The sequence below is a fragment of the Macaca nemestrina genome, chromosome 18, assembly GCF_043159975.1.
Source record: "Macaca nemestrina isolate mMacNem1 chromosome 18, mMacNem.hap1, whole genome shotgun sequence".
Classification (NCBI taxonomy): Eukaryota; Metazoa; Chordata; class Mammalia; order Primates; family Cercopithecidae; genus Macaca; species Macaca nemestrina.
Genome location: NC_092142.1, coordinates 21,921,329 through 21,946,357, shown reverse-complemented (window position 1 = coordinate 21,946,357; position 25,029 = coordinate 21,921,329). Strand labels below are relative to the sequence as shown.

At 47.5% G+C, this 25,029-nt stretch overlaps 1 protein-coding gene across 1 annotated transcript in view; it reads right to left on the bottom strand.

Annotated features, from left to right (window-relative positions):
• LOC105485015 (sodium channel epithelial 1 subunit gamma) overlaps positions 1 to 23,060 on the bottom strand; it is a 32,853-nt gene extending 9,793 nt beyond the window's left edge. The window contains exons 1-6 of the mRNA XM_011747167.2: positions 22,976 to 23,060; positions 19,550 to 19,910; positions 16,441 to 16,741; positions 13,563 to 13,753; positions 11,825 to 11,928; positions 8,649 to 8,812 (exon numbers count right to left, since the gene is read on the bottom strand). Of these exons, the coding sequence (XP_011745469.1) occupies positions 8,649 to 8,812; positions 11,825 to 11,928; positions 13,563 to 13,753; positions 16,441 to 16,741; positions 19,550 to 19,910; positions 22,976 to 23,054 (1,200 nt within the window). The 5' untranslated portion in view covers positions 23,055 to 23,060. The remainder of the gene's footprint in view (positions 1 to 8,648; positions 8,813 to 11,824; positions 11,929 to 13,562; positions 13,754 to 16,440; positions 16,742 to 19,549; positions 19,911 to 22,975) is intronic.
• Between the last annotated feature and the right edge of the window lie 1,969 nt (positions 23,061 to 25,029).

The following is a 25,029-nucleotide window of genomic DNA, read 5'->3' as shown; positions in this document are numbered from 1 at the left end:
GCGCAATACCCTGGCATCCAGATGAGGGGTCTGTCCACTTAGGCAAGCCGTGTGCAGCCAGCAGGGGTGGCTGGGGCTCCCTCTACCTTGAAAACCAGCCCATGGGCTGCTTCCAGGAAACCAATTATGAGAAACCATTTGGATTTCAACGCTTTCTGGGTACTCAATGGCCCTTCATTCTGCAACGATGCTTATCAAACTCACAGCTCTTAGAAGGTTCCGGTTGTTTTCTGAAGCAACCAGAAGTAGAGCAAATGGAGCGAAATTCCTGTTCTGAGTGGAGTAGGTCTTGAGATTCTCAAAACCTCGAATGCAGTAACTTTGACAGAATGCTCTTCCCTCCGACCCAGCTTTCAGTTTTCCAGAACTGCTGGCTTGTGGAGGCTAGGAAGACATTTTGACTTCTAAGCTGACCCCTGGGGACACACAAAAAAAGAGTGTGTATATGTGTGCATATGTGTGAGTTTGTATGTGTATCTATGCATACACTTATGCATGTAAAAGTGTGTATGTGTGTGCATGCATAGGTATGTGTGGATGTGTGTGCACACATAGGTATGTGTGCATGTGTGTATATGTATAGAGGTATATGTGTGGGACATGGAGCCCATTTATATCAAACCAGGTTCTATCTGCTTCTTTCTGAAGATCTTGGGGGAAGGAGACAATAGCATAGGAGTCCTTAGCTCACCACCCTTTCTCTCTCAGACAGGGTCTCGATCTGTCACCCAGGCTGGAGTGCAATGGTGCTATCATGGCTCATGGCAGCCTTGACCTCCTGGGCTCAGGTAATCCTTCCACCTCAGCCTCCCAAAGTGCTAGGATTACAGGTATGGGCCACTGCACCCAGCAAGCTCATTCTTTAAGGTATAAACAGTGCTAAGGGGAAAAGTCCAGATGGCAACAGAGCCTAAGGGGCAGGGAGGTGACAAGAGGAGGGCCTTTATCAAAGCCCCCACAGCTTCTGGGGTTAGAGAGCCAGCTCCCACCTTCTTGCAACCTTGAGAACTTCCAACCAGTATAATCATGTCTCATCTGTGAGATGGTCAGTCCAGCCAAGCTATTCTCAGACAAGGTGGCTATTGTTCTCACATTTCAGTGGTAACTCTTGTCCCAGCCAGTAATCCCAAGTCACCTTCTCAGAAAGATTGCCTGCCTTGCCACAGCTTAGCGGTTTGCAAATTCTGTTCTGTCTGCACCCTGTTTTAGGGCCCATCACAGAAGGGTGGGTGGTAACCAGGCTGGTCTGTCTCGCAGGCTCAACTACATTCATCCCGCATTTCTATTTCCATTGTGTACATTTCTGGGTAAGACTTTGTTTGAGTGAGAGATTCTCCCAGTAGTAAAAAGGACTTCCTCCCCCAGCCACTGAGGGCATGGTGGAGGTGTCTACCAGCCCCAGTCAACAGGCCAAAGTGGCAGCTGGGCTCTGGGGGTGGGTGGGGAGCCTTTCTTTCCCTTGGTTTCCATGCTCTGCCCCTGTTTCTCAGAATGGACTGCTGCTTCTGCCAGGCAGGGGACAGCAGGGATGGCCAGGCTGGGGATGAAACAGGTGGATGGTTTTCTTCTTGAACTGTGCAGACCTGGGAGGGACTTTTTTTTTTTTTTTTTTTTCTTGGAGATGGAGCCTCACTCTGTCGCCCAGGCTGGAGTGCAGTGGCATGATCTTGGCTCACTGCAACTTCCACCTCCTGGGTTTAAGCCATTCTCATGCCTTAGCCTCTCAAGTAGCTGGGATTATAGGCGTGTGCCACCACGCCCGGCTAATTTATTTGTATTTTTAGTAGAGATGGGGTTTCACCGTGTTGGCCAGGCTGGTCTTGAACTCCTGACCTTAAGTGATCTGCCCTCCTTGGCCTCCCAAAGATTACAGGCATGAGCTGCTGTGCCCAGCTTGGACTCATTATTGAGGAAGTTTTGTTTGCTTTGAGTCTCTAGGCTGTCTCAGGGCCCCCCCATGACCCTATCCCGATGGTCTCCTCTGACCACGGGCATAAGGGGATTGAATTCTGGGCCCTTCTAGAAGGCTTTTTCTCTAGGAACCGTGTTATGGTCAATGGTCATTCACCCCTAAGCAACCAGTAGCACCAGGTGGGCTAGCTAAGGGGTCAGGAATGTGGGCTCGGGTCTGAATAAGTCTGAAATCAGATTCCCACTGTGCTACCTAGTGGCTATTTGATTTTGATTAAACAATAACAACAATAGACCGGGCATAGTGGCTCACGTTTGTAATCCCAGCACTTTGGGAGGCTGAGGAGGGTGGGTCACTTGAGGTCAGGAGTTCGAGACCTGTCTAACATGTCAGCCTGTCTAACATGGTGAAACCCCATCTCCACTAAAAATACAATAATCAGTTAGGTGTGGTGGTTCACGCCTGTAATCCCAGCTACCTGGGAGGCTGAGGTGGGAGGATTGCTTGAACCCACAAGGTCAGAGCAGCAATAAACTCCCACTTTGGCCTCCCAAAGCACTAGGATTATAGGTGTGAGCCACTGCACCCAGTGAAAAAACTTCTGATGGCTTAAAATATTACATGAAATAATAAAAAAACTGGAAGCAAACTCAATTTAGTCTCTGGTCTCAAAGAGGAAGAACTCTCATTAACATAATGACTAAAGAAGAAAACAAAGACTTTGACTATGTAAACATTCACTATTTTGCATGTGAAAAAGTACCCTAAAGAAAACCACAAACTGAGAAAGATACTTGCAACACATATGGCAAATAATCACTATCCTTTATGTATGTACAATTATTAATAGTATCTTTTATATATAATGTACTAGTAGTGTATAATATAAATATATATTATATATGTGTATACATATATGTGTGTGTATATATATAATTCATAAAGGAGAGAGGTGTCAAAAAAGACAATAGAAACCTTCCCTAACCCCTCTTTTTCCTTTTTCACTCAAAATTATTTTTCCTTCTCTTCACCTCTTTTCTTAAAAAATATATAGTAACAGTCTCTCTCTCTCTCTATATATATATATACACACACACACACACACACACACATACATTTTTGTGTGTGTGTGATGGAGTATCACTCTGCCACCCAGCCTGCAGTACAGTGGCATGGCCACAGCTTACTGCAATCTCTGCCTCTTGGGTTCAAGTGATCCTCCCGCATCAGCCTCCCAAGTAGCTGAGACTACAGGTGTGTGCCACCACAGCTGGCTAATTTTTATATTTTTTGTAGAGATGGGGTGTCACCATATTGCCCAGGCTGGTTTCAAATCTCCTAGGCACAAGTGATCCACCCGCCTCAACCTCCCAAAGTGCTGGGATTACAGGTGTAAGCCACGTGCCCAGCCAAGCCAATATACTTTAAGCACTTACTATACGCCAAGCACATTTCCAAGCGTTTCACATGTACCAACTCATTAAATTCTCACCAGCCATGAAGTAACATCATTATTATCATCCCTATTTTACAGATGAGATCACTGAGTCAGAGATTACACAACCAACGTGCAAAACTGGGGTTTGAATCTCAGCCATTAGAGCTCTTAATCCCTGTTTGGCATAGATTGAATTTGTGAAATGAAGTCTGGGTATGTGCTTTAGAATCAAAAGGTACAACAGGATTTGTAATGACATGGAGTCTCCCCAGTCTCCAGGGCCTGGTCCCCAACTCCACTGGGTGAGTGGTCCACCCATGTCCACTTCCTCATTTTCCATTCACCATTTAACCCATTGTACTTTGGTTTCTGTTCCACTCCTTCCACTGAAAACGTCTCTGGCACAGAACACTGGTGACCTCTTGGCTGCCAAAACCAGAGAATGCTTTTGCCCTCTACCTTGCCTGACCTCTCGACTGTACTTGCTACTTTTGGTCACACCTTCTGTAAAATTCTCTTCCTTGATCTATCTGATGCCAACTCTTTCTGGCTTCTGATCTTCCTTCTCTGCCTCTCTTTCTCCTTTAACTTTCTGCTCAGCCCTTAAACATTTGCATGTTTAGGGTTCTGTCTCAGGTCTTGGGTGATGGCATTTATTTCCATGTCTACAATTACCCCCCAAGATTTTCTCCTGAGCTGTAGGTCCATAGCATCTAAATGAATGCTTTCTTTTCACCTTGACTTCTCAAAGGCATAACAAATTGGGTCTGTCCCAAATTGAAGTGGTCTTCTCCCCCAAACATACCCTGCCCTTGGATTCTCTAATTCTGAGCCTGGCATTCCTCCATCTCTCTGCCCAAGCCACTACCTAAATATCAGTCTAACTTCCCCCTGGCCCTTCTCGCTAACATTGGCCGTCAAGCCCTGTTGCTTCTGTGCTATAATATCCCTGAAATCTATTCCCTCTGCTCATCCCCACAGCCATTGCCTCAGCTGAGGTCCACATCATTTCTTTCTAGAATTACTACAAATGTACTGTCTCCAGTATACTGATAATACTTCCATTAAAATGATTTCTTTGAAAAATTTCACTACACAGCTTAAATAAACTCATTTTGTGACTCCTTTGTAATTGTTACATTCTTTGTCTGGACTGGCTCTTCTTGACTATTTGCCTGCACTTGTCCTTCTAAATCCATCATTTATAAAGCCTTCTCCAATAGCTTCTGTCTGGGCATCCATCCATCCACCCGCCTACCCACCCACTCACCTATCTATCCATCCAGCCAGCCAGCCAACCATCTACCTACCCATCTACCCACTCACCTATCCATCCATCCATCCATCCATCCATCCATCCATCCATCCAACCATCCATCCACCCACTCACTTATCCATCTACCCATCCACTCATCCATCTGTCATCTATCAATATTTACTGAGGATCTGTTATGTTCTAAGAAGCAAGCTTCAGAACCAGGCAGAAAAGGTCTGTTTCCACAGAGATGGAAACTGTATTGCAAAGTTGTGCTTACTTTTCTCTTTGGTCAGGCGTGGTGGCTCATGCCTATAATCCCAGCACTTTGGGAAGCCGAGATGGGAGGACTGTTTGAGGCCAGGAGTTTGAGACCAGCCTCAGCAACATAGTGAGACCCCCATGTCTACAAAAATTTAAAAATTAGCCAGACATGGTGGCATGTGCCTGTGGTCCCAGCTACTTGGAAGGCTGAGGCAGGAGAATCACATGACCCCAGGTAGTCAAGGTTGCTGTGATCTGTGAGCTGTGATCACACCACTACACTCCAGCCTAGATGACAGAGCAAACAAACTTTTTTAAAAAAAGCAAACAAACTTTTGTCTTCCCCTCTTCAAGTTAAGAACTTTGAAGGTAGGAGCTCTGTTGGGTTCACCTTTTAATATTCAGTACTTTGGATACACAATCTCTCAGTGAATAAAGGAAGTTTTGTTTACCAACTGCCAGCCAGCCTGACTGAGCCTACCAGCTACACACACCTATTAATCAATCAATACATAAATAAAATCAGAAAGGAAGGAAGTCTAGTTTGGTTGGACTTTTTCTTAGTGACTCTCTGCTGACCTCTTCATAATCCCTGGGGTTTTTTTTTTTTCTGTTGTTGTTCTAAATGCTCATAAATCAGACCTAAAGCTGACTGACTCTGCTCTGTGGCTTTGATTTTCTACATATCAAATTAAGTGTAGCAGAAAACTCACTCATGTCTGTGTTTACCCACCACTGGTAAAGAGAACATTTGCTTAACAATGTGGTGGATATTTCCAAGCTCAGAGCAAGAAAACAAGAGAGCAGAATTCCTTAGTTCTTGTACTTTTACAAGCTCCAGTAACTCACACCAGTTTGAAAAGAGGGAAGAGGGCGAAAGGATAAGGGAAGGATGTGCTGCAAATCCTGGATCCTACTTCGGGGTGCAGATAAAACTGTGTGGGACATGTCTGACCAAAATGCTCACTACTGTGCTCTGAGGTTTTGCCATCTGCCAGTGAACAAAAGAATGAGTTGCCCAGCTACTTAAGTGGCTGTCTCTTAAAAAAGTCTTTTCAAGTCACAGTTTGAGCAGACTGGGCGTTCAAGATAGTTTTTCTTTTTTCATTCACACAGCTCAAGCTAATACACATTACTTCCCTCCCATGCTGGAACAAAGCCCCTAAGTAACATGCCTCCTGAGAGCATCTGGGGGCCCAGAAAGACCATTTTGATGGTTTCCCTTGTCGAGGGTTGTCCTTTCTATGGGGCACCATGAGGCAGTGAAGCCACAGACTTCATCTGTCATACTTCCATTCTAGTTCATCATCTTACTGTCTCAGCTTAAATAGCACCTCCTCAGGAAAGCCTTCCTTGAACCTCATCTTCCCCACTGAAAATGAGCCCCAGGTCAGTCATGTCATAATATACACTCAGATGGTCTTGCATTTCTTCTTCAGAGCACTTACAGCAATTATAATGAATCATTTGTGCCGTTTCTAGTTTATTAGTCAATCCTCTCTGCTGGGCTCCAGACTCTCTCAGGACAGGGACGGTGTCCTCCAGACTGAGGTACCCCATGTCTAGCACATAGAAGGTGCTCAGAAAATATCAGTTGAATGGATAAATGACAGATGGATATCCAAGCCCTAAATGCCCACCATCTCTGTCTAACCCAATGCAAAGCTACAGCTAGATCTTTGTGTCATTCTAGCTTCACTTTCACTTGGGAAGACACAATTAGCTTTTCCTCTAATTCTGCATTGCTCAAGTTTCTAAAGCCGAGGCCCTCAGGAGTTCAAGGCTCCAGTGAGCTATGATTGTGTCACTGCACTCCAGCCTGGCTGACAGAGCAAGACCCTGACTCTAAAAATTTTTTAAATTTAAACATTAAAAAAAAGGTCGAGCCAAGGCTCCCAAGTGTACTGCCTCTTAGAATAACCACTGCAACTTGGTAAAAATATAGATCCTTAGGCTCATCTTCTACAGATTCTGATTCAGTGACTTTGAGTCTGATAATCAACCAGGGTTGGAAGCCACTGCTCTGGAGGATACGTTTGTGAGGGATAAAGGCTAGGAAGTTTAATTGGGGAGATTAAGGTTGGATTTAAATAAAGGCGTGAACAGATGTATAGTCCACAAGGGGATTTTGTTTCTTTCTCCCCACCCCCAAACAGGTAAAGAAAAGTGTCATTATGGGCCAGGCACAGGGGCTCACACCTGTAATTCCAGCACTTTGGGAGGCCGAATTGGGTGGATCACGAGGTCAGGAAATCAAGACCACCCTGGCTAACACGGTGAAACCCCATCTCTACTAAAAACACAAAAAATTAGCCAGCAGTGGTGGCAGGCGCCTGTAGTCCCAGCTACTCGGGAGGCTGAGGCAGGATAGTGGCTTGAACCAGGGAGGCAGAGGTTGCAGTGAGCCGAGATCGCGCCACTGCACTCCAGTCTTGGTGACAGAGTCTCACTCAGGTTGGAGTGCAGTGGTACAATCATCACTCACTGAAGCCTCGACCTCCCTGGGGTCAGGTGATTCTCCTACTTCAGCCTCCCGAGCCCTAGCTGGAACTACAGGCATGTGCCACCATGCCTGGTGAATTTTTGTATTTTGTTTTTGGTAGAGATGGGGTTTTGCTATATTGCCCAGGCTGGTCTCAAACTTCTGGGCTCAAGTAATCCACCCACCTCGGCCTCCCAAAGTGTTGGGATTACAGGCATGAGCCACTGTGCCTGGTCTAAATAAGTTCTTAACAGTCATTCTATGAAAGAGAGAAAGGGAGAGGCAGACAGATCCTGGAATAAAAAGACCCCAGGCCTGCAAACAAGAAAACTGCAAACAAGAAAACTCCATAAGCAGTGGAGTGACCAGGGCCATCAGAGTCCGCTCTTTACCTTGCCATTCAGCTCCCACTGGGCAAGGCTGACTCAGGGGTTGGAGTCTGCAGCTTACTTGTGTTTCTGTTGATAGGTTTGTGTGTTCTCAGTGCCCAGAGAGGTCCACAAAGGTCAAATTTGGAGAGAGAAGGGGTTCTTGGTAAATGAGGTAAAATTGATGGAAGCATGATGGGCTAAAGAGACCTTGGAGAGCTGAGTAACTTTCCACTAGGCTTTAATACAGTTACTGGCATGCCTCATAGGCCTTTAAGCAACCCAGAAAGATAGTTGGTAATCTTATCTATTTGTATTACCGACAAACATACAGTTACTGTCCTAATGCCTTGCTTCCAGCATAGGTTCCACAAATGCTGGTGTCTTGCTTTTTAAATTCTTTCCACAAATGGCATCCTGTCCTATTAATCCATACAAATACAACCTTTTTTTTTTTTTTTTTTTTTTTTTTTAATTGGAGTGTTGCTCTGTTGCTTAGGCTGGAGTGCAGTGGCATGATTCATGATTTTGGCTCATTGCGACCTCCTCCTCCTGGGTTTAAGCTATTCTCTTGCCTCAGCCTCCCAAGTAACTGGGATTACAGGCATGTGCTACCACACCCAGCTAATTTTTTGTATTTTTAGTAGAGCCAGGTTTCACCAAGTTGGCCAGGCTGGTCTTGAACTCTTGACCTCACCTCGGTCTCCCAAAGTGCTGGGATTACAGGTGTGAGCCACTGCAGTCGGCCAGAAGATACAAGCACAACCTTTAATGTAACTCCTGAAGTGAATGGGGTAACCATGGGAAAATCTGGGACCATGTTCCCTTTTGAAACAAACACCCTTTTCCACAGGCTGCACCTCATTGGTTATCCTTGAAAAAAAACATCTGTTCTCTCCAAGCCTATGGAAATGAAAATATTCTCTTACCAGGTGCATTCCTATAGAGGTGACCATTGCCGTCTCAATCTCTGTTCCCACATCTTCGACGAAGGGATACTCGTCCTGCCGATGGATGATCACCTTAGCTCCAGTGGAGGAAACGAGGAATGGGTTGTATTCCTCTTCATTTATGTACAAAATGACTTGCAGCCCTGGGAGGATAAGGCAACCTGCCGTGATCCAAGGCTAGGAAAACATTTCCTGGGGCATAACCCACCTCTCCCACTGCTTCAGGAGCTTCAAATCCAAGACCAGGTATTTCCAACAAGTGACAGGTGGACAAGGGCTAGACTGGAAGCTCCATGAGATTGGAATGCGTGCCTGACTTGCTTTCTGCTGTGCCCCCACAGCTTAGCCCAAAACAGGGGCTCAAACAGTATCACTGTCACAGTTCTTGCTAAGCGTACGTTTTTGCCAAGTGTAAGGAAATTGCCACTCTGCCCAAGACATGCATCTCCATGTGGTCCTCTGAGATGGGGAGCTCAGAATATTCAAAAGAACATGCATTGCTCTGGCTGCTTAACCCCTCAGGGCGGGCACTCAGAGAAGAGATGAATCACTAATGGTGTTTCTGATCACTGGTGCAACTTTTTCTCCCGCTCCTGCTCTTGTCCCCTGCAGTCTATGCTGACCCAGCACCAGAGTAAACACAGTACCAGTGCACATGGGAACTGAGAGTGAAAAGTTGCAGGGCCCTGGCTCTTCTACAGATGGGCTGTGACCTCCAGCAATTCCCTTCCCCTCTCTGGGCTTATTTACAAATTGTTTGCAATTGTTTACAAATCATTTGCAATTGTTTACCGACTGCCCTTGTTTACAAATTGAATGTCAGGATAACTCGAAATTCTCTTCTTTCCATCCATAGAGACCCTGCTCATTCATGTATGGGCTGAGGTCCTTTGAAAATTGGACTTTAGACCAGGTCACTCCTTGAAACCTGAAACTCTTCAGCGGCATCTCACTGGATATATGGGAATGCCACAGGATAAACCTAGCTGCATCTGTCAAGGTGATGATGATACAGCCCCTGCCTACTTCTCCCTCCTCATCTCCTCCCACTCTCTCCCCACCTCAGTAAGCTCCAAGCACACTGGTCTTACTTCTGTTTCTAGAACACATCTGATTCATGTCCTTCCCAGGGCCTTTGCCCTTGCTAGTCCCTGGAATGTTCTTATGTAGATCTTAACATGAATCTTTTCCTCCTTAAATAGCCCCCTCTTAGAGATCTTATCCAAACTAACCACCCCCCCATCCTGACCCCAGCCACTGTCTTCCCACTCTGCCTCTTTCTTCCCTGAATAGCAGTCATTAGGATTTGTAACTAGATCATGTCTGTGTAGTTGTGTACTCATTTTTTATCTGTCTCTCCCCAGGAAAATTTAAGTTCCCTAACAGCAGAGAAGACATCTGTCTTTTCACTGCTGTGTCCCCAGTATGTAGAAGAGGGCCTGGCAAACAGGAGATACTCCATGCTTGGTAAGTGGGTGAGTGAATCAGCGGGGTCTATATGGATGGAAAGAAGATACTTTTGAGAGTTATTCTGACATTCAATTTGTAAACAAGGGCAATTTGTAAACAATTGCAAAGAATTGGTCAACAATTGCAAATGATTTGTAAACAACTTGTAAACAATTGCAAACAATTTGCAAACAACTTGTAAACAATTGCAAACAATTCGTAAACAACTTGTAAATAATCGCAAACAATTTGTAAACAACTTGTAAACAATTACAAACAAAGCCCAGAGAGGGGAAGTGAATTGCTTGAGGTCACACAGCCCCTCCATAGCAGAGCCAGGACTCTGCAACTTTTCACTCTGTTTCCAGATTACTTCTTCCCCATGAAGTATGTGCACTGAATTATGATTCCTTGCAGACTTAGAAAGAGCACAGACTACACAGTGACAAAGGCCAGGATTCCAAGTGTGGATTTCCTTTATGACAGGCCCTTGCTTGTCCTGGTGGGAGTATATCTGCATATCACATCATGTTCTATTTGCATGGGACCTTTCAAGCATTCTTTCTGGGCATAAGCCAGGCCAATCTGTTCAGTTCCTACCTTCTCTACCAATGTAATCATAGTGGAATAGTAGTAATAGTAGTGCTGGAAGTTGCAATGGTATTATTTTGGGGGTAGTAGCAGCAGTAGCAATGGTGGTAGACTGGTGACAATGCTAGTAACGGTAATAATAGTAGTAATAACAATAGCAACTAGCACTTATTGTGTGCTTAGTATGTGTTATGGCTGAATTGTTTACTGCCTCAAATTCATATGTTGAAGCCCTAACCCCCAAAGGGATATTATTTGGAGATAGGGCCTTAATTAAGGTGAAAGGAAGTCATAAGCAGAGGACTCTAATCTGATAGGACTGATGTCCTGATCAGAAGAGAGACATCACAGGCCTCTCTCTGTGGACACACCACAGAGGAAAGACCGTGTGAGGACATGGAAGGAAGACAGTCAGACTTCTGAACCCAAAGAGAGGAGCCTCACCAGAACCGAGTCTGCCTGTGCCTTGATTTTGGACTTTCTAGTCTCCAAAACTGTGATATATAAATGTCTGTTGTCGAAGGCACCCAGTCTCTTGTATTTTGTTATACAAGCAGACTAAGAGAGTGCAGACCAGGTCTTAATCTAAGTCTGTATCTCAAGTCCTCTCAGTAATCTCATATGGGAGATACTGTTATTAGTCCCACTTTATAGATGAAGCACATTAACTTGCCCAAGGTCACGCAGTGAGTGGCCGAGCTGGGTTTCGGCTCCGTCCAGAATCTGTCACCTGAACTAAGATAAATGGGCATCTACCTCCCTAATCTGTTCAGCATATTTGGGCTCAACTCCATTTGGAAACCACCTGTCCTGCATTACTCACCCTAGCTATGAGTCTAAACCAGAGTAGTTCCCTAGCAGAAGAAGCCCCAGTGACGTCCCTGTCACTCTCAAAGGTGGAGGAGAAGTCAAAAAGGAAAATAGACACCAACATGGAAGGAAGGAACCAGCATGAACACTGATGGAAACGCTGATAGAAAAAAAGGGCATCCTTAGTTTCTGGCCAAGTGGGAGAGATCCTGCATTTCCAGAGGGCTCCCGCATCCCCACTGTCCTGCTGCCCCTATGTCCACTGTTGGAGGACCTCAAGATCTCCTTGGCACACGTTTCCTTACCATATTCGCTGCCCCCCATGGAGGTGCTGAGAATGGTCTCATTTTCTCTGTTGTTGAAAGTGTAGCAATTCCCATGCATTGGATGGTGGAAAAGCGTGAAATTCCTATGGAGGAAGAAAATGGGTCAGAAAGGGATCTCCCGCATGCGTCTTAGCTGAAGTTGGGCAGGGCAGTGCTAATGGAGTCAACTCTCTTTGGGGAGAATGCGTGAGAGACGTGACTCATTTTCCACATCTTGCTCCTGATCAAATGACACACAAGGCCCCTCATCCTGGTTGACACACATGGACATAGAACTAGACTCTCTGCCTTCTGTTTTCTCTTGGAATCCTCTCACCTTCATCTCTATCCTGACTTGACATTCCTTGTGCCATGTCTGTCCCCAAATTTCTCCACTTTTGAATTTCTCAGTCAACACTTGATATTTTCCATTCAAATTTCCATTCCTAGAAAATATTCCCCAGGGAAAGAATCACATCACCTGTGCCCTTACGTGACTTTGGAACCCAATTCTTAGGGAGACATGATTCCATTTATTTACTTTTCACAAGAACCAATCTGTCTGCTAACATATGTATAGGCGAAAGAGGCTTAGTATTTTATTTTATTTTATTTTATTTTATTTTTATTTTTATTTTTGAGACAGGGTCTTGCTCTGTTGCTCAGGCTGAAGTGCAATGGCACAATTATGGCTCACTGCAGCCTCAACCTCCCAGACTCAAGTGATCTTCCCACCTCAGCCTCCTGAGTAGCTGGGACGACAGGTGTGTGCAATTATGCCCAGATAAGTTTTTGATTTTTTTTTTCTAGAAAGGAGGTTTTGCCACATTGCCCAGGCTGGTCTCAAACTCTTGAGCTCAAGCAATCATCCTCCTCAGCCTCCCAAAGTGCTGAGATTACAAGTGTGAGCCACTGTGTCCAGCCCAGGAACACTTTAGGATGTCTCACCCACTGCCCAGTCACCATGAGGGGTCTGAGTGCTATCCTAAAGGTGAACGGTTTGACATCTCACATATTTGAACATGCGCCTTTCTCCCCCCATCCCTCTCTCCTTCTCTTCCTTCCTTCCTTCCTTCCTTCGAACGATGGTTCTTAATCATCAGTATGCATTTTGGTAATATGCAAGGTTAGGTTATATGCACACTATATGACAAAAACAGCAATCACTTTTGTGCCAATCTAATACCTTGTGGGTTAGTGTGTTTGTTTGTTTGTCCAGAGCCTTGCTCTGTAGCCCAGGCTGGAGTGCAGTAGTGCAATCTCGGCTTACTGCAACCTCCGCCTCCCGGGTTCAAGTGATTCTCCTGCCTCAGTCTCCTGAATAGCTGGGACTACAGGCGTGCACCACCACGCCTGGCTAAGTTTTGTATTTTTAGTAGAGATGGGGTCTCACTATGTTGTCCAGGCTGGTCTTGAACTCTTGACCTCAAGCGATCCACCTACCCTAGCCTCCCAAAGTGCTGGGATTTAGAGGCATGAACCACCATGACTGGCCATCTACCTTGTTTTTAATGAGTAGTTTAATGACTTTAAGGATATTTTGATTTTATGTCATGCACACCTCACTCACTGACTCTAGAACACAGCTCCCATGTAAGCAATTTCCAAAAGGCAGCGTCAGTGAGAAGAGCACATTTTGCTCCCAAGACCTATCATCAAGGCTGTAGGTTCCTGCAAGGGGCCTGGTACTCAGAGCTGCCAGTCCTCAGAGGCTAAGAGAGCAGCATTCTCTCCTGACCTGGCATCACAGGACACTCCATCAAAGAAGCAGGTCACCAGCAACTCCTCAGCAGAATAGCTCATGTTGATTTTCTTCTCCAGAGGCACCTGTGCCATGATATTCATGTAGTGCAGCTTATACCACTCCTGAATGGCATTGATCCCCGAGCTGAAGGTGTAGGTGGCACAGTCGGAGGTGTCATTCGAGCACTGTGAATAAGAGGAGACACGAGGCTGAAGCCATCGATCCTATCGCTGCTCTTCAGAAGGACCATAAGAACGAGGGACTGAGACTTCCAGGCCAGATACTCAGGGGAACAGGTTGGATATCTGGGGCAAGGATGAGTTTCCTCTGACTTCTAGGGGCTGGGAGTGATCATCCTCAAGCCTCAAAGACCAAAAAGGGGCTGAGTGAGAAAGGACACAGAGTCCTACTACTACAACTCTGCACTACTTGCCCACCAAGCAAGAAGGAAAACCAGCTTCTTCAGGGTCCCCAGGTACCCTGGGGTTCACCTGATTGATGCTACTACGTTCCTAACAACCTTTCCCATTTCCTATCATATCAACAGTCAAGCTGTCTGGATTCCAGCCCGGACTCTGCAGGAGGAAAGACTACTTCTCTGCAGGATCTTAGGCAAGATATTCTGTACCCATTATCTCACCCACAAAATATTGGCTGAAACACCATCCTTCTCAACCACGTGTGGTAGCTGGGAGGACCCATGTTTGAAATATACAATAATGAGAACGTCATAGGGAAGCCATTGTACATTCCAAATGTTCTCGTCACACAAAGCTGGGAAACTTTTCTAAATGGACAGATGTCAACTGATTTTGGCTGGTTGCAGTGGCTCATCCCTGTAATCCTAATGCTTTGGAAGGTTGTAGTGGGAAGACTGATTGAGGCCAGGAATTCGAGACCAGCGTGGGAAACATGGCTAGACCCCCATCTTCACAAAAAATAGAAAAATTATCCAGGTGTGGTGGTGCATTCCTGTAGTCCAAGCTACTTGGGAGGCTGAGGTGGGAAAATTGTTTGAGCCCAGGAGTTCTAGGCTGCAGTGAACTGTGATTGCACCACTCCCACCTGGATGACAGAGTGAGATCTTGTTTCTAAAACAAACAAACAAACAAACAAACAAACAAACAAACATATATATAAAGAGTTGATTTTGGTATCAAGAAGAACCTTGCAGATATCCTATGAAAGGACTCAAGAAGACTTTGAAATCTCAATGGTTTAGAAGGAGGTCCATTTTTCAGGATTTGGGACTATAGCTACAAGGTCACACAATTGGCAATCAAGCCTATAAGGTATGGACATAGCCCCCGTCCTCCAGAGGTGACTGGGGCATGGAGAGGGAGGGTGGTGATAGAGTTTGGAAGGTACTAGAATTCATTTTCAGTGAATGGCATTTCTCAAGAGCCCCTCAGGCCAGGTGCAGTGGTTCACGCCTGTAATCTCAGCACTTTGGGAGGCCGAGGTGGGGGGACCACCTGAGGTCAAGAGTTCGAGACCAGCCTGACCAACATGGTGAAACCCAGTCTCTACTAAAAATACAAAAAATTAGCCAAGCATGGTGGTGCATGCCTGTAATCCCAGCTACTTGGGAGGCTGAGGCAGGAGAATCACTTGAACCCGGGAGATAGAGGTTGCAGTGAGCTGAGATCGCACCACTGCACTCCAGCCTGGGTGACAGAGTGAGACTCTGTCTCAAATAAAAAAAAAAAAAAATTTCCCTCAAATGGGACCAAAAGGGAAAATGAAGTCAGATGAGGCACCTCATGAAGGCAAGTACTGCAGGAACACTGATGTTTCTGCCGTTTATTGTCTGTCTTTTTCTTTCTGGTGCCTGCACATCAATTTTGCTTTGGAAGAATTTCCTTTCCCCCTCTGGATACAGCCTGGTGTGATTGTCCATGAAGATACTCCACCATCCATTAGCCAAAGAGTGATTAGGTGACCCAAGCTTGACCAACCAGATAGTCCCAAGATGGAATCTGACTCTTAAGCATTAACAACACCAACAAAAACTGAACATATTTGACGCTTCTTTACTCCAGCAGCAATATCTGAAATGACTTTTCATTATGCCTTGCTACCTAGATTCCTGCATCTGTCCTAATTTCTGCCCCTTGAGAGGCCTCTATGAGTTACTGGTTGCCTTCTAACACATTTCCCCCTCCCTCTGCACCCCCCAACTTAAAATTACCTGAGTCAGTTTCAGTTGTTTGCAGCTGAATCACCCCAGCTGGGTGTCTTTCCTTTCTTTTCTTTCTTTTCTTTCTTTCTTTCTTTTTTTTAAAAATAATTTTACTTTAAGTTCCGGGATACATGTGCAGAACATGCAGGTTTGTTACATAGGTATACATGTGCCATGGTGGTTTGCGGCACCTATCAACCCATCACCTAGGTTTTAAGCCCTGCATGCATTAGGTGTTTGTCCTAATTCTCTCCCTCTGCTTGCCCCCCACCTCTACCTCCCCCCTTTTTTTTTAACGGAGTCTCATTCTGTCACCCAGGCTGGAGTACAGTGACACCGTCTGGGCTCACTGCAACCTCCACCTCCTGGGTTCAAGCAATTCTCTTGCCTCAGCTTCCCAAGTAGCTGAGACTACAGGCATGTGCCACCATGCCTGGCTAATTTTTGTATTTTAGTGGAGACGGGTTTCACCATGTTGGTCAGGCTGGTCTCGAACTCCTGACCTCAGATGATCTGCCCACCTTGGCCTCCCAAAGCGCTGGGATTACAGGGATGAGTCACTGTGCCTAACCCCAGCTGGGTGTATTTCTTCCAGTGGGACCACAAGGACTAGTGGCTAAGGAGAAGAGTCCTGGACCCAGCCCATCACATGCCTTTAAGCAGTGAAAGAATGAGAAGGTGAAATCTTACCAGCTGGAATCCCACCACCTGCTTGGACTCGATGTGCATGACATTTGAAGCCTTGTGAATGATTCTCCCATCAACTTTTCGCTTCCTCCCTGTGAAGAAGTCCCTGGCCTTGCCCTTCTCATACTGATCAAAGATCAGCAGCGGGATCCGGTGGGAGAATCTGGGCTGCATTCCCTCCAAGACGGAGCTCCAGGACTCCGCCTCTCGGCGCTTCCGGGACTCTGGAAAGCCGTACAGGGACTTCAGGGCCTCTCTGGTCGCCTGTTCCAAGTCAGCTAGAAGGTTGCGCACAGCGCTGTACCTGCCAAGGTGGGGAGGAAAAGTCAGGGAGAGGGGAGGCGGCACTGGCAGAACCCTGGTGCTCCTCCGGGTTGTTTTCCATCAACACGTGTCAGCCTCGTGCCCACCTTTCCCAGCACCTTGGCAGAGGAGACCACGCCTTTCATGACTTGACGCATCCAGAGTGACCCTGGCTCCCGCGAATGAGGAAAGGCTCATGCGTGACCTGTGTGTGACTTCCTGTGGCCTCACCTCTGCCGCCACTATCTGGTTGCTCTCGGGGTGTGTTGATGAATTTGTCCCGACCAGCATTTCTGGAGTGGTGACTGTCAGGTGCCTCCCATAAACCAGCCACACTGAGGACAAGTAAATAACTGCCAACCAACAGTCTACCTAGTGGGCAGGCTCCTTCTCCACCCAGCTCACTCTGCCTCTGCCCTCTGATTGTCCTCAAATCTGTGCTGGGGGGAAGGAGGGTATAACTGTTACCTCGACGACCCCAAGAACACAAAATAGTTATAAAGGAGTTACCTTCATGAAGCACAATATACCATCTTTTAATTTTCACAAATCAAATGGTTCCAGCCTCCTCTTAACTCTCTCCTCTCTCCTTTCTCTCCCTTGCTCTAGGCATAGGCAGCAGAGCATAGCAATTGAGAGTAGAAACCCTAGAGCCAACCTACCTGGGTTTAGGTTCCCCATCTTGGTACTGGCTACCTTACCTTGGACAAATGTCTTAGCCTTTCTGTGTTTTAGCCTTCTCCTTTGTAAAGTGGGGTTGTTGGGAAGGTTCAATGAGTTTATTATATATAATAAACACACACAGATATACATATAGATAATTAAATGGCCTCTATTGTTGTTATTATTTTAGAGACAGGGTCACTCTGCTGCCCAGGCTGGAGTGCAGTGGTGCAATCATGGCTCACTGCAGCCTAGAACTCCTGGGCTCAAGCAATCCTCCCACCTTGGCCTCCCAAGTTGCTAGGACTATGAATGTGTGCCACCACACCTGGCTAATTTAAAATAAAATGTTTTTAGAGATGGGGTCTCGCTCTGTTACCCAGGCTGGTCTCGAATTCCTGGCCTCAAGCAATCCTCATGCCTTGGCTTCTGAAAATGCTGAGACTTCAGGCATAAGCCACTGTGCTTCTATTGTTAACTATATTAGTGTTATTATATTGATTAAGACTTTATTCCTCCACTACAATATAAGCTCCACTAAAGCAAATACTGTGTTTGGGTTGTTCAGTTCTCTATCCCAGAACCTAGTACAGTGCATGACAGTTTATAGATGCTGAGTAAATTATTATGGAACAAATAATGAATGGAAAGAAGGAAGGAGGACCAGAGAGAGAGAGAAGGAGGGAGGGAGAAAGAAAGAAGAGGAAGACATGGAGGGCAGAGAAAGAGTCTTAGACTTGATCTTGATTTGGAGCTTTGCACCACCTCGGTGATGACTCTGGACAAGTTAGTTTCCTTTGATAATCTTCCTCCCCTGCTCTTCTTCCCTTCTCCCCACCCCTGCTCTGACAAAGTCTGCCTGATTCTGACCTGCCTCACGGACCAGTTTTCCATAATCCTGAGAAGGACTCTGATGACCTATTTAGAACAGGTCCTGCCGAGGATGATAGGGCAGTCCCAAGGGCTGATCACACCCAGAGCCTGATGATCTCAATTAATGGGGCTGGGTTTATTCAGATGAGGGTTTGGGGCAGCTGAGGTGCTCACAGAAGTCACCTGGGTGTCACTTCTGAGTCAGCCTTGAGCTCACTCGTGCTGCAGGGGGAGTGAGCATGTGAGCTTGGAGAACGAGGGGCGCAGATGCGGACGGGGGTTGGCTAATTGGGGCTTAATATGGGGAGTGTGCAGAGGGGGTTAGTTCGTTCCAGGCCTCTTCTAAGTGAAAAAAGCCTGCAGCTTCCTCTTTCTGCTCTCCCCCGGCTAGCCCAGCCTCGGAAGTCATTGATGGGGTGGGTGTGGTGGCTCACTCCTGTAGTCTTAGCACTTTGAGAGACCAAAGTGGCAGCACCACTTGAACTCAGGAGTTTGAGACCAGCCTGAGTAACACAGCGAGACCCCATCCCTTAAAAAAAAAAAAAAAAAAAAATTGCTGGATGTGGTGGCATGTGCCTATAGTCCCAGCTACTCAGGAGACTGCAGTGGGAGAATTGCCTGAGCCCAGGAAGTCGGGGCTGCAGTGAGCTATGATTGTACCACTGCACTCCGGCTTGGGTGACATGAGACCCTGTCTCCAAAAAAAAAAAAAAAAAAAAAAAGGCCAGGTGCAGTAGCTCACGCCTGTAACTCCAACACTTTGGGAGGCCAAGGCGGGTGGATCACCTGAGGTCAGGAGTTCAAGACCAGTCTGGCCAAACATGGTGAAATCCCGTCTCTACTAAAAATACAAAAAATTAGCCTGGCATGGTGGTGCCCCCCTGTAGTCCCAGTTACTTGGAAGGATTGTTTGAACCTGGGAGGTGGGAGGTGGAGGTTGCAGTGAGTCAAGATCGTGCCATTGCATCCCATCCTGGGCAACAAGAGTGAAACTCCATCTCAAAAAAAAAAAAAAAAAAAAAAAAAAAAAGAAAGAAAGAAAGAAAAAAGAAAAAGAAAAAAAGTCACTGATGGTTTGAAAACTTGGCACATACAGATTTAGAACCGGGGAGAGGGCTGTTTACCAGTGTTAGCAACAAATTCAAATTTCTAGAAAGCACGTTTGTAGGCTGGAATCGACCTTCAGGCTGCCAGTGTGTCACTTTCGGGAGGGGCTTTGGCCTCCGCAGGGGGCCTGGCTCCCTACTCGCATTTCCCTGCTCATGCCTCTTACTTGTAGGGGTTGATATTGCAGATGGTGACCGCAGGAAAATCCAGCTTCCGGAAGTGAACTTTGATGGAAACCGAGACAGTATAGAAGGAGAAGACGAGGAGGGCGCACTGCCAGAGGATGAGGGCGACGGCAGTCAGTGTGAACCCGATCCACAGGAGGCGGCGCAGGCGGCCGCGGGACACCACGATGCGGCGGCAGCCGTGGGTGTTGGTGTTGAGGCAGTACCACCGCATCAGCTCTTTAATGGTCGGCGCCTGAGGGCCCGTCACGGGCAGATTCTTCTTGATCTTGGCTTTGATCTTCTCTCCGGGAGCCATGGCGAGGATGGGACTGTGAGGACGGGACTCTGAGGACGGGCGTGCTGGAGGGGCAGAGAAGAGAAGCAGGTGAGCTGTCAGGCCCCAGTGTGTTACTGGAGGCCACAGCCTGAGAAACACCAGTCCACGCGCCCTTAGAGGCCTCCTTCCTCTGTTCCTCTGTGGCTTAGACACTTTGCATTCCGAAGCCTTGGCCCCTTCTCCACGACGTTTGGTTTTGGCCACCACAGCTGCCAGAGAAGCTGCCTACTTCTCTTACGGCCCCCAGGCCTAGCCGCGCGGGGGCTGGGTGAGGTGCAACCTGCGAAGCACTGGCTGGACAGGCTGCAGGACCTTTCCCCGGGTTCCTGGGGCAGGAGCTCTGGAAGCAGCCCCATCAACTTTCTTATCAGGCAGGAGTACCCGTGCCTTATCACCTCCAGTGGCCCGCCTTCCTCGAGGGCAGCATTCCTATCTCATTATGCCCCCTGGTGCCTAGCACAGTGTCTGGCACAGAGCAGGGCTCCTCAGATGGTAACTGACAGATGAAATCTGCCAAGAAAATTTCCCGGCAGCCACCTTAGATCATGTTCCTGGCTGTATTTTCCCCAGCTTTTTCTCTGAGGCTTTATTATAAGTGAAACGATTTATCTTTCCTTTCTTCTCTTTATAGTCAAGCTCTTAATGTTTTCAGATCACCTGATGTAACAATAACCTACAACTGTTGGCCACCTAGTGTTTGCCAGGCACTGTGCCATATTTCCTTGATTCTAATATACCATTAATTTAGAGAATGCCCTTGATTTAATAACAGCTTTGGAGGAGAGTACCAGTATTGGAAAGCAAATTATCACATTCATCAATGTACACGATGCATCTCAACTATACAAACTTTACAATGAGAAACAATTTTAGAAGTGAACTAATATACTACATAAAAACTCATTTCATGTTTATAATATATAGTCTCATTAGTCTCATAAGTAAATTAGTCTCTCTCTATAAATACACACATAGCCTATATATATTTCATTTTGTGTTTCAAATTAGGACATGTCCTAGGGTATACAGGGTGGTCCCCAGGACCAGAAAGGGCCTGTGTCTCTGACTTCGATGTGCCCCATCAAGATTTTTAGGCAGGATTCGGATCCTGCAGAGTTATGTTTTTTTCCCACCCTGAACCCATGAAATACGGGCTAAAATTGGAAGCTGGGGCAAAGCTAGGAGGCTTCCAAGCTTATGATACTAGTGGGTTTGAGGTCTCTGATGCAAAGGAAATGGAGTGCTGGGCATGGAGGTGAGATGCCCAGAGCAGCCAAACTGCTCTAAACCCTCCATAAATTGATACGATTTTACCAGGATAAAGAACACCATCAAAATGATGCTAGTAGCTTCTGGGCAACAGGAATATAATTTGTTTTGCTTTTATCACTTAAAATATTGTCTATCCTTACCTCCTCCCTCACTACAACCCAAAAAAAAAAAAAAAAAAAAAAGAAAGAAAGAAGAAAGAAAGAAAAAAAAATTAGCAAGAGTTTGTTTTTAAAATCTAGGTCCAGGTTCAATTGCTTATCAAATAAAACTGCAGCCCTTCTCTGTGAATGTTCAACAGAAGCTGTGATTCTGGAAGCTCCTATCCCCAACTCTCAGGGGTCTCTCTGCCCCATCAGCTCCTTCCCCAGAAATGACCTTGGCCCCAATGGATCAGTCGACAATGTCAGAGGAGCCCCAAGTGAAGGAAGGGAACCGATCTTGCACTTTGCAAAACAGATAAAATATTCATATAAATAATATTTCAACCTCAAAGCAAAACAAGACTGTAGCTACCATTAGATTATGCAGCCTGATCCAATGTGATACCTTGGTGGAAGAATTACTGGCTGATATCCAGCACTTACTCTTCTAAGTACTTTGTAGGTGTCACCTCATTTAATTTTCACAAGAATCTTCTGAGGTAGGTGTCACAACCACCCCCATTATACAAATGAAACAGATGCTGACAGGTTAAGTAGCTTGCCCAAGGTCACACTAGAAAGTGGCTGAGCGGGGATTTGCACCTAGGAGTCCCTTTAACGACTAGCTAGGCTGCTCCTCAATCATTAATAATAATAACAGCAGCGGGGAAAGCAGCAATAATAGCAGCTATCACTTATTGATCCCTTTCTCTACTCCCAGGCATCCCACTCAGTCCTTTTCACACACTACCTGATTTAATCCTCACTACAGTTATATGAGATGCTATTACTTGGCCCATTTCACAGAGAAGGAAACTGAGGCACAGAGGTTAGGTAATTTGCCCAAGACCACACGGGTAGAAAGGATTTGAAGGATTCTTTAGAATTCCACGGTCCTGGCTCACCGCAGCGACTCCGTGCACCCCCTCCTCGCCTACCACCGACTTTGCCTGTCCCCCATCCCACAGTGCAGGACCCCAAAGCTTGGGGAAGGATGAGAGATTTGCCCCAAGTCTAGCGTTGGGTTCGCTGGACCGAAGAGTTCCCGACCAGTGCCCGTCCCGGGGGGCGACTCCTGTGCAGAAATCACTTGAACTCAGCCCTCAGCCTCAGGGCCGGGACCTGAGCTCCTACCGAGCGACCCCGCAGCCCCTGCCCTCCCGGCGCGGAGCAAGCGGGCGCTGTCCTGTGAGGAAGCCACGCCTGCCACGGGGAGCCCCGGCTGAAGACGCTGGAGCGAATCCAACCAGCCCACTTCAAATGTTTGCTTCTTTCTGCACCAAGTTACCCCGGAGAAAGCATTCCAGAGGGTAGAAGGAACAGTAGCGGACAGGTCCACGCGACTCATCCCGGGAGGGAAGGGGGCTGAGCAGGCGCTGGGCAGAGAAAAGAGGCTAGGTGCGGCCCAGGACCCCCAGACCCCCGGACTCCGGACACGGTTCCTGAGTGGCTCTCGACTGGCTCCGTGCTCCAGGTCACGGCGTGGGTAGACCGCGGAGAGCTGGCTGCTACCGCCCGGGCAAGGTGTCCCAGCATCCCGGGCACCGGGAAGCCGCCACCGGCTGATGCTGGCTCGGCCACCTACCGCGCTGACGGCGTGCGACGCCCTGGCGCCCTGCAGTCGCTCTAGTGTCCAGAACCCCGGAGCTGGTCCGACCCAACCCGGCTGAACTCACCTCTCGGTTCCAAAGGGTCCAAGGCTCGTGAATGAGCGATCCGGGTGCGCTGCTCATCTGCTCGCTCTCGGGCTAGCATCCCCTGGCAGCGCCACCACGGGCTCTTGTGGACCGGCCGGGCCCCGCCCCCTGGGGCCCCGCCTCCCCAGGCCCCGCCCCTACCTGCCCAGGTGCTTTCCCCAGTCCGCCAGGCACCTGCGGCCGCCCGAAGCGGGCCACGACTTCGCAGCGCCCCCTGGCGCCACGAGGCCGCCCTGCGCCCCAGCCCGGCCTGCGCTGCGCCTTCCTGGGCCACCGCGCAGTGCCTGCTGCCGCCCCGAGGGCACCCTGCCACCCTGCATGCCCGCTGGGTCTCTGCGGCACTTACCCCAAGGCGCCTCGCAGCGCCTCCCGCCCCCTATTACTGCCCCGCGCCTTCCTTCCACTCTCGCGGATGGCAGGCGCCTGCCCTAGAACCAGCAGGAATCCCACGCAGCCGCGCTCCTCCGACTCCCTTCAGACCCGCAGCGTGAGGCCGCTTCAGGGCCCACCTGCGTCCGGCTGTAGGCAGCAGGGGCTGTTCAGCCAGGCCACTCATCCTTTGCCCTTTTCAGCTGCTTCTTTCTCTTTCTTTCGTTCTTTCCTCCTTCCTTTTTCTTTCTTTTTCTCTTTCCTTCTTCTTTTTTTTTTTTGAGACGGAGTCTCGCTCTGTCGCCCAGTCTGGAGTGCAATGACGTGATCTCAGCTCACTACAGCCTCCGCCTTCCGGGTTCAAGCAATTCTGGCTCAGCCTCCCAAGTAACTGGGGTTACAGGCACGCGCCGCCAAGCCCGGATTAATTTTTGTGTTTTTAGTAGAGACACGGTTTCACCATGTTGGCTAGGCTGATCTCAAACTACTGACCTCAGGTGATCCATGCGTCTTGGCCTCCCAAAGTGCTGGGATTGCAGGCGTGAGCCACCGCGCCTGGCCTGGCTTTCCTTCTTTCTTTCTCTTTCTTTCTTTCCCTCCCTCCCTCCCTCCCTTCCCTCCCTCCCTCCCTCCCTCCGTCCCTTCCCTCCCTCCCTCCCTCCTTCCTTCCTTCCTTCCTTCCTTCCTTCCTTCCTTCCTTCCTTCTTTCTCTTTCTTTCTTTCTTCCTTTCTTTCTTTCTTGCTTACCTTCCTTCCTTCCTTCCTCCCTCCCTCCCTCCTTCCTTCTTTCCTTTCTTCTTTCTCTTTCTCTCTTCCTTTCTCTTTCTTGCTTGCTTGCCTTCCTTCCTCCCTCCCTCTTTATTTCTTCTTTGTCTTTCTTTCTTCCTTCTTTCCTTCCTTCCTTCCTCCCTCCCTCCCTCTTCTTTCTTTCTTTCTCTTCCTTCCTTCCTTTCTCTTTCTTTCTTGCTTGCCTTCCTTCCTTCCTCCCTCCTTCCCTCTTTCTTTCTTCTTTCTTTTCTTTCTTTTCCTTCCTTCTTCCCTCCCTCCCTCTTCTTTCTTTCTTTCTCTCTTTCTTTTTTTCCTTCTTTCTTTCTTTTCTCTCTTTCTTTTTTTGACAAGGTCGCCCTCTGTCACCTTGGCTGGAGTGCAGTGGTGCAATCATAGCTCACTGTAGCCTCCAACTGCTGGGCTCAAGCGAGCCTCCCATTTTAGCCTCCCAAATAACTGGAATTACAGAGGTAAGCCACCTTGCCTGGCTTCAGCTGCCTTTTTATAGGGACTCAGATTACTACAAGAAACGAGATTAGAAAACTGCAATTGGGAAGGACCAGTTTCTCTTTGTGCAGGGGAGAAACTGAGACTCAGAGAGAGGAAAGGATCTGTTCTCACCTAGAGCTTCTCAGACTTGAATGCACTTACAATCACCTATGGATGTTGTTAAAATGCAGATTCTGACTCGATCAGGGTGGAGTGGGTCTTAAGAGTCTGAATTTCCAAATTCCTAGGAGACGCCTTGGTTGCTGGTCCAAGGGCTGCCTGCCCGGGTGGGTGGAAACAGGTCCAGCATTATTGGAGAGAAATTTAAAGAAAATCCTCTAAAAAATCTCAGCTCCTTCTTCTAACAATATATGCTCATTGTAAAGAATTAAAACAATAATCTGTGA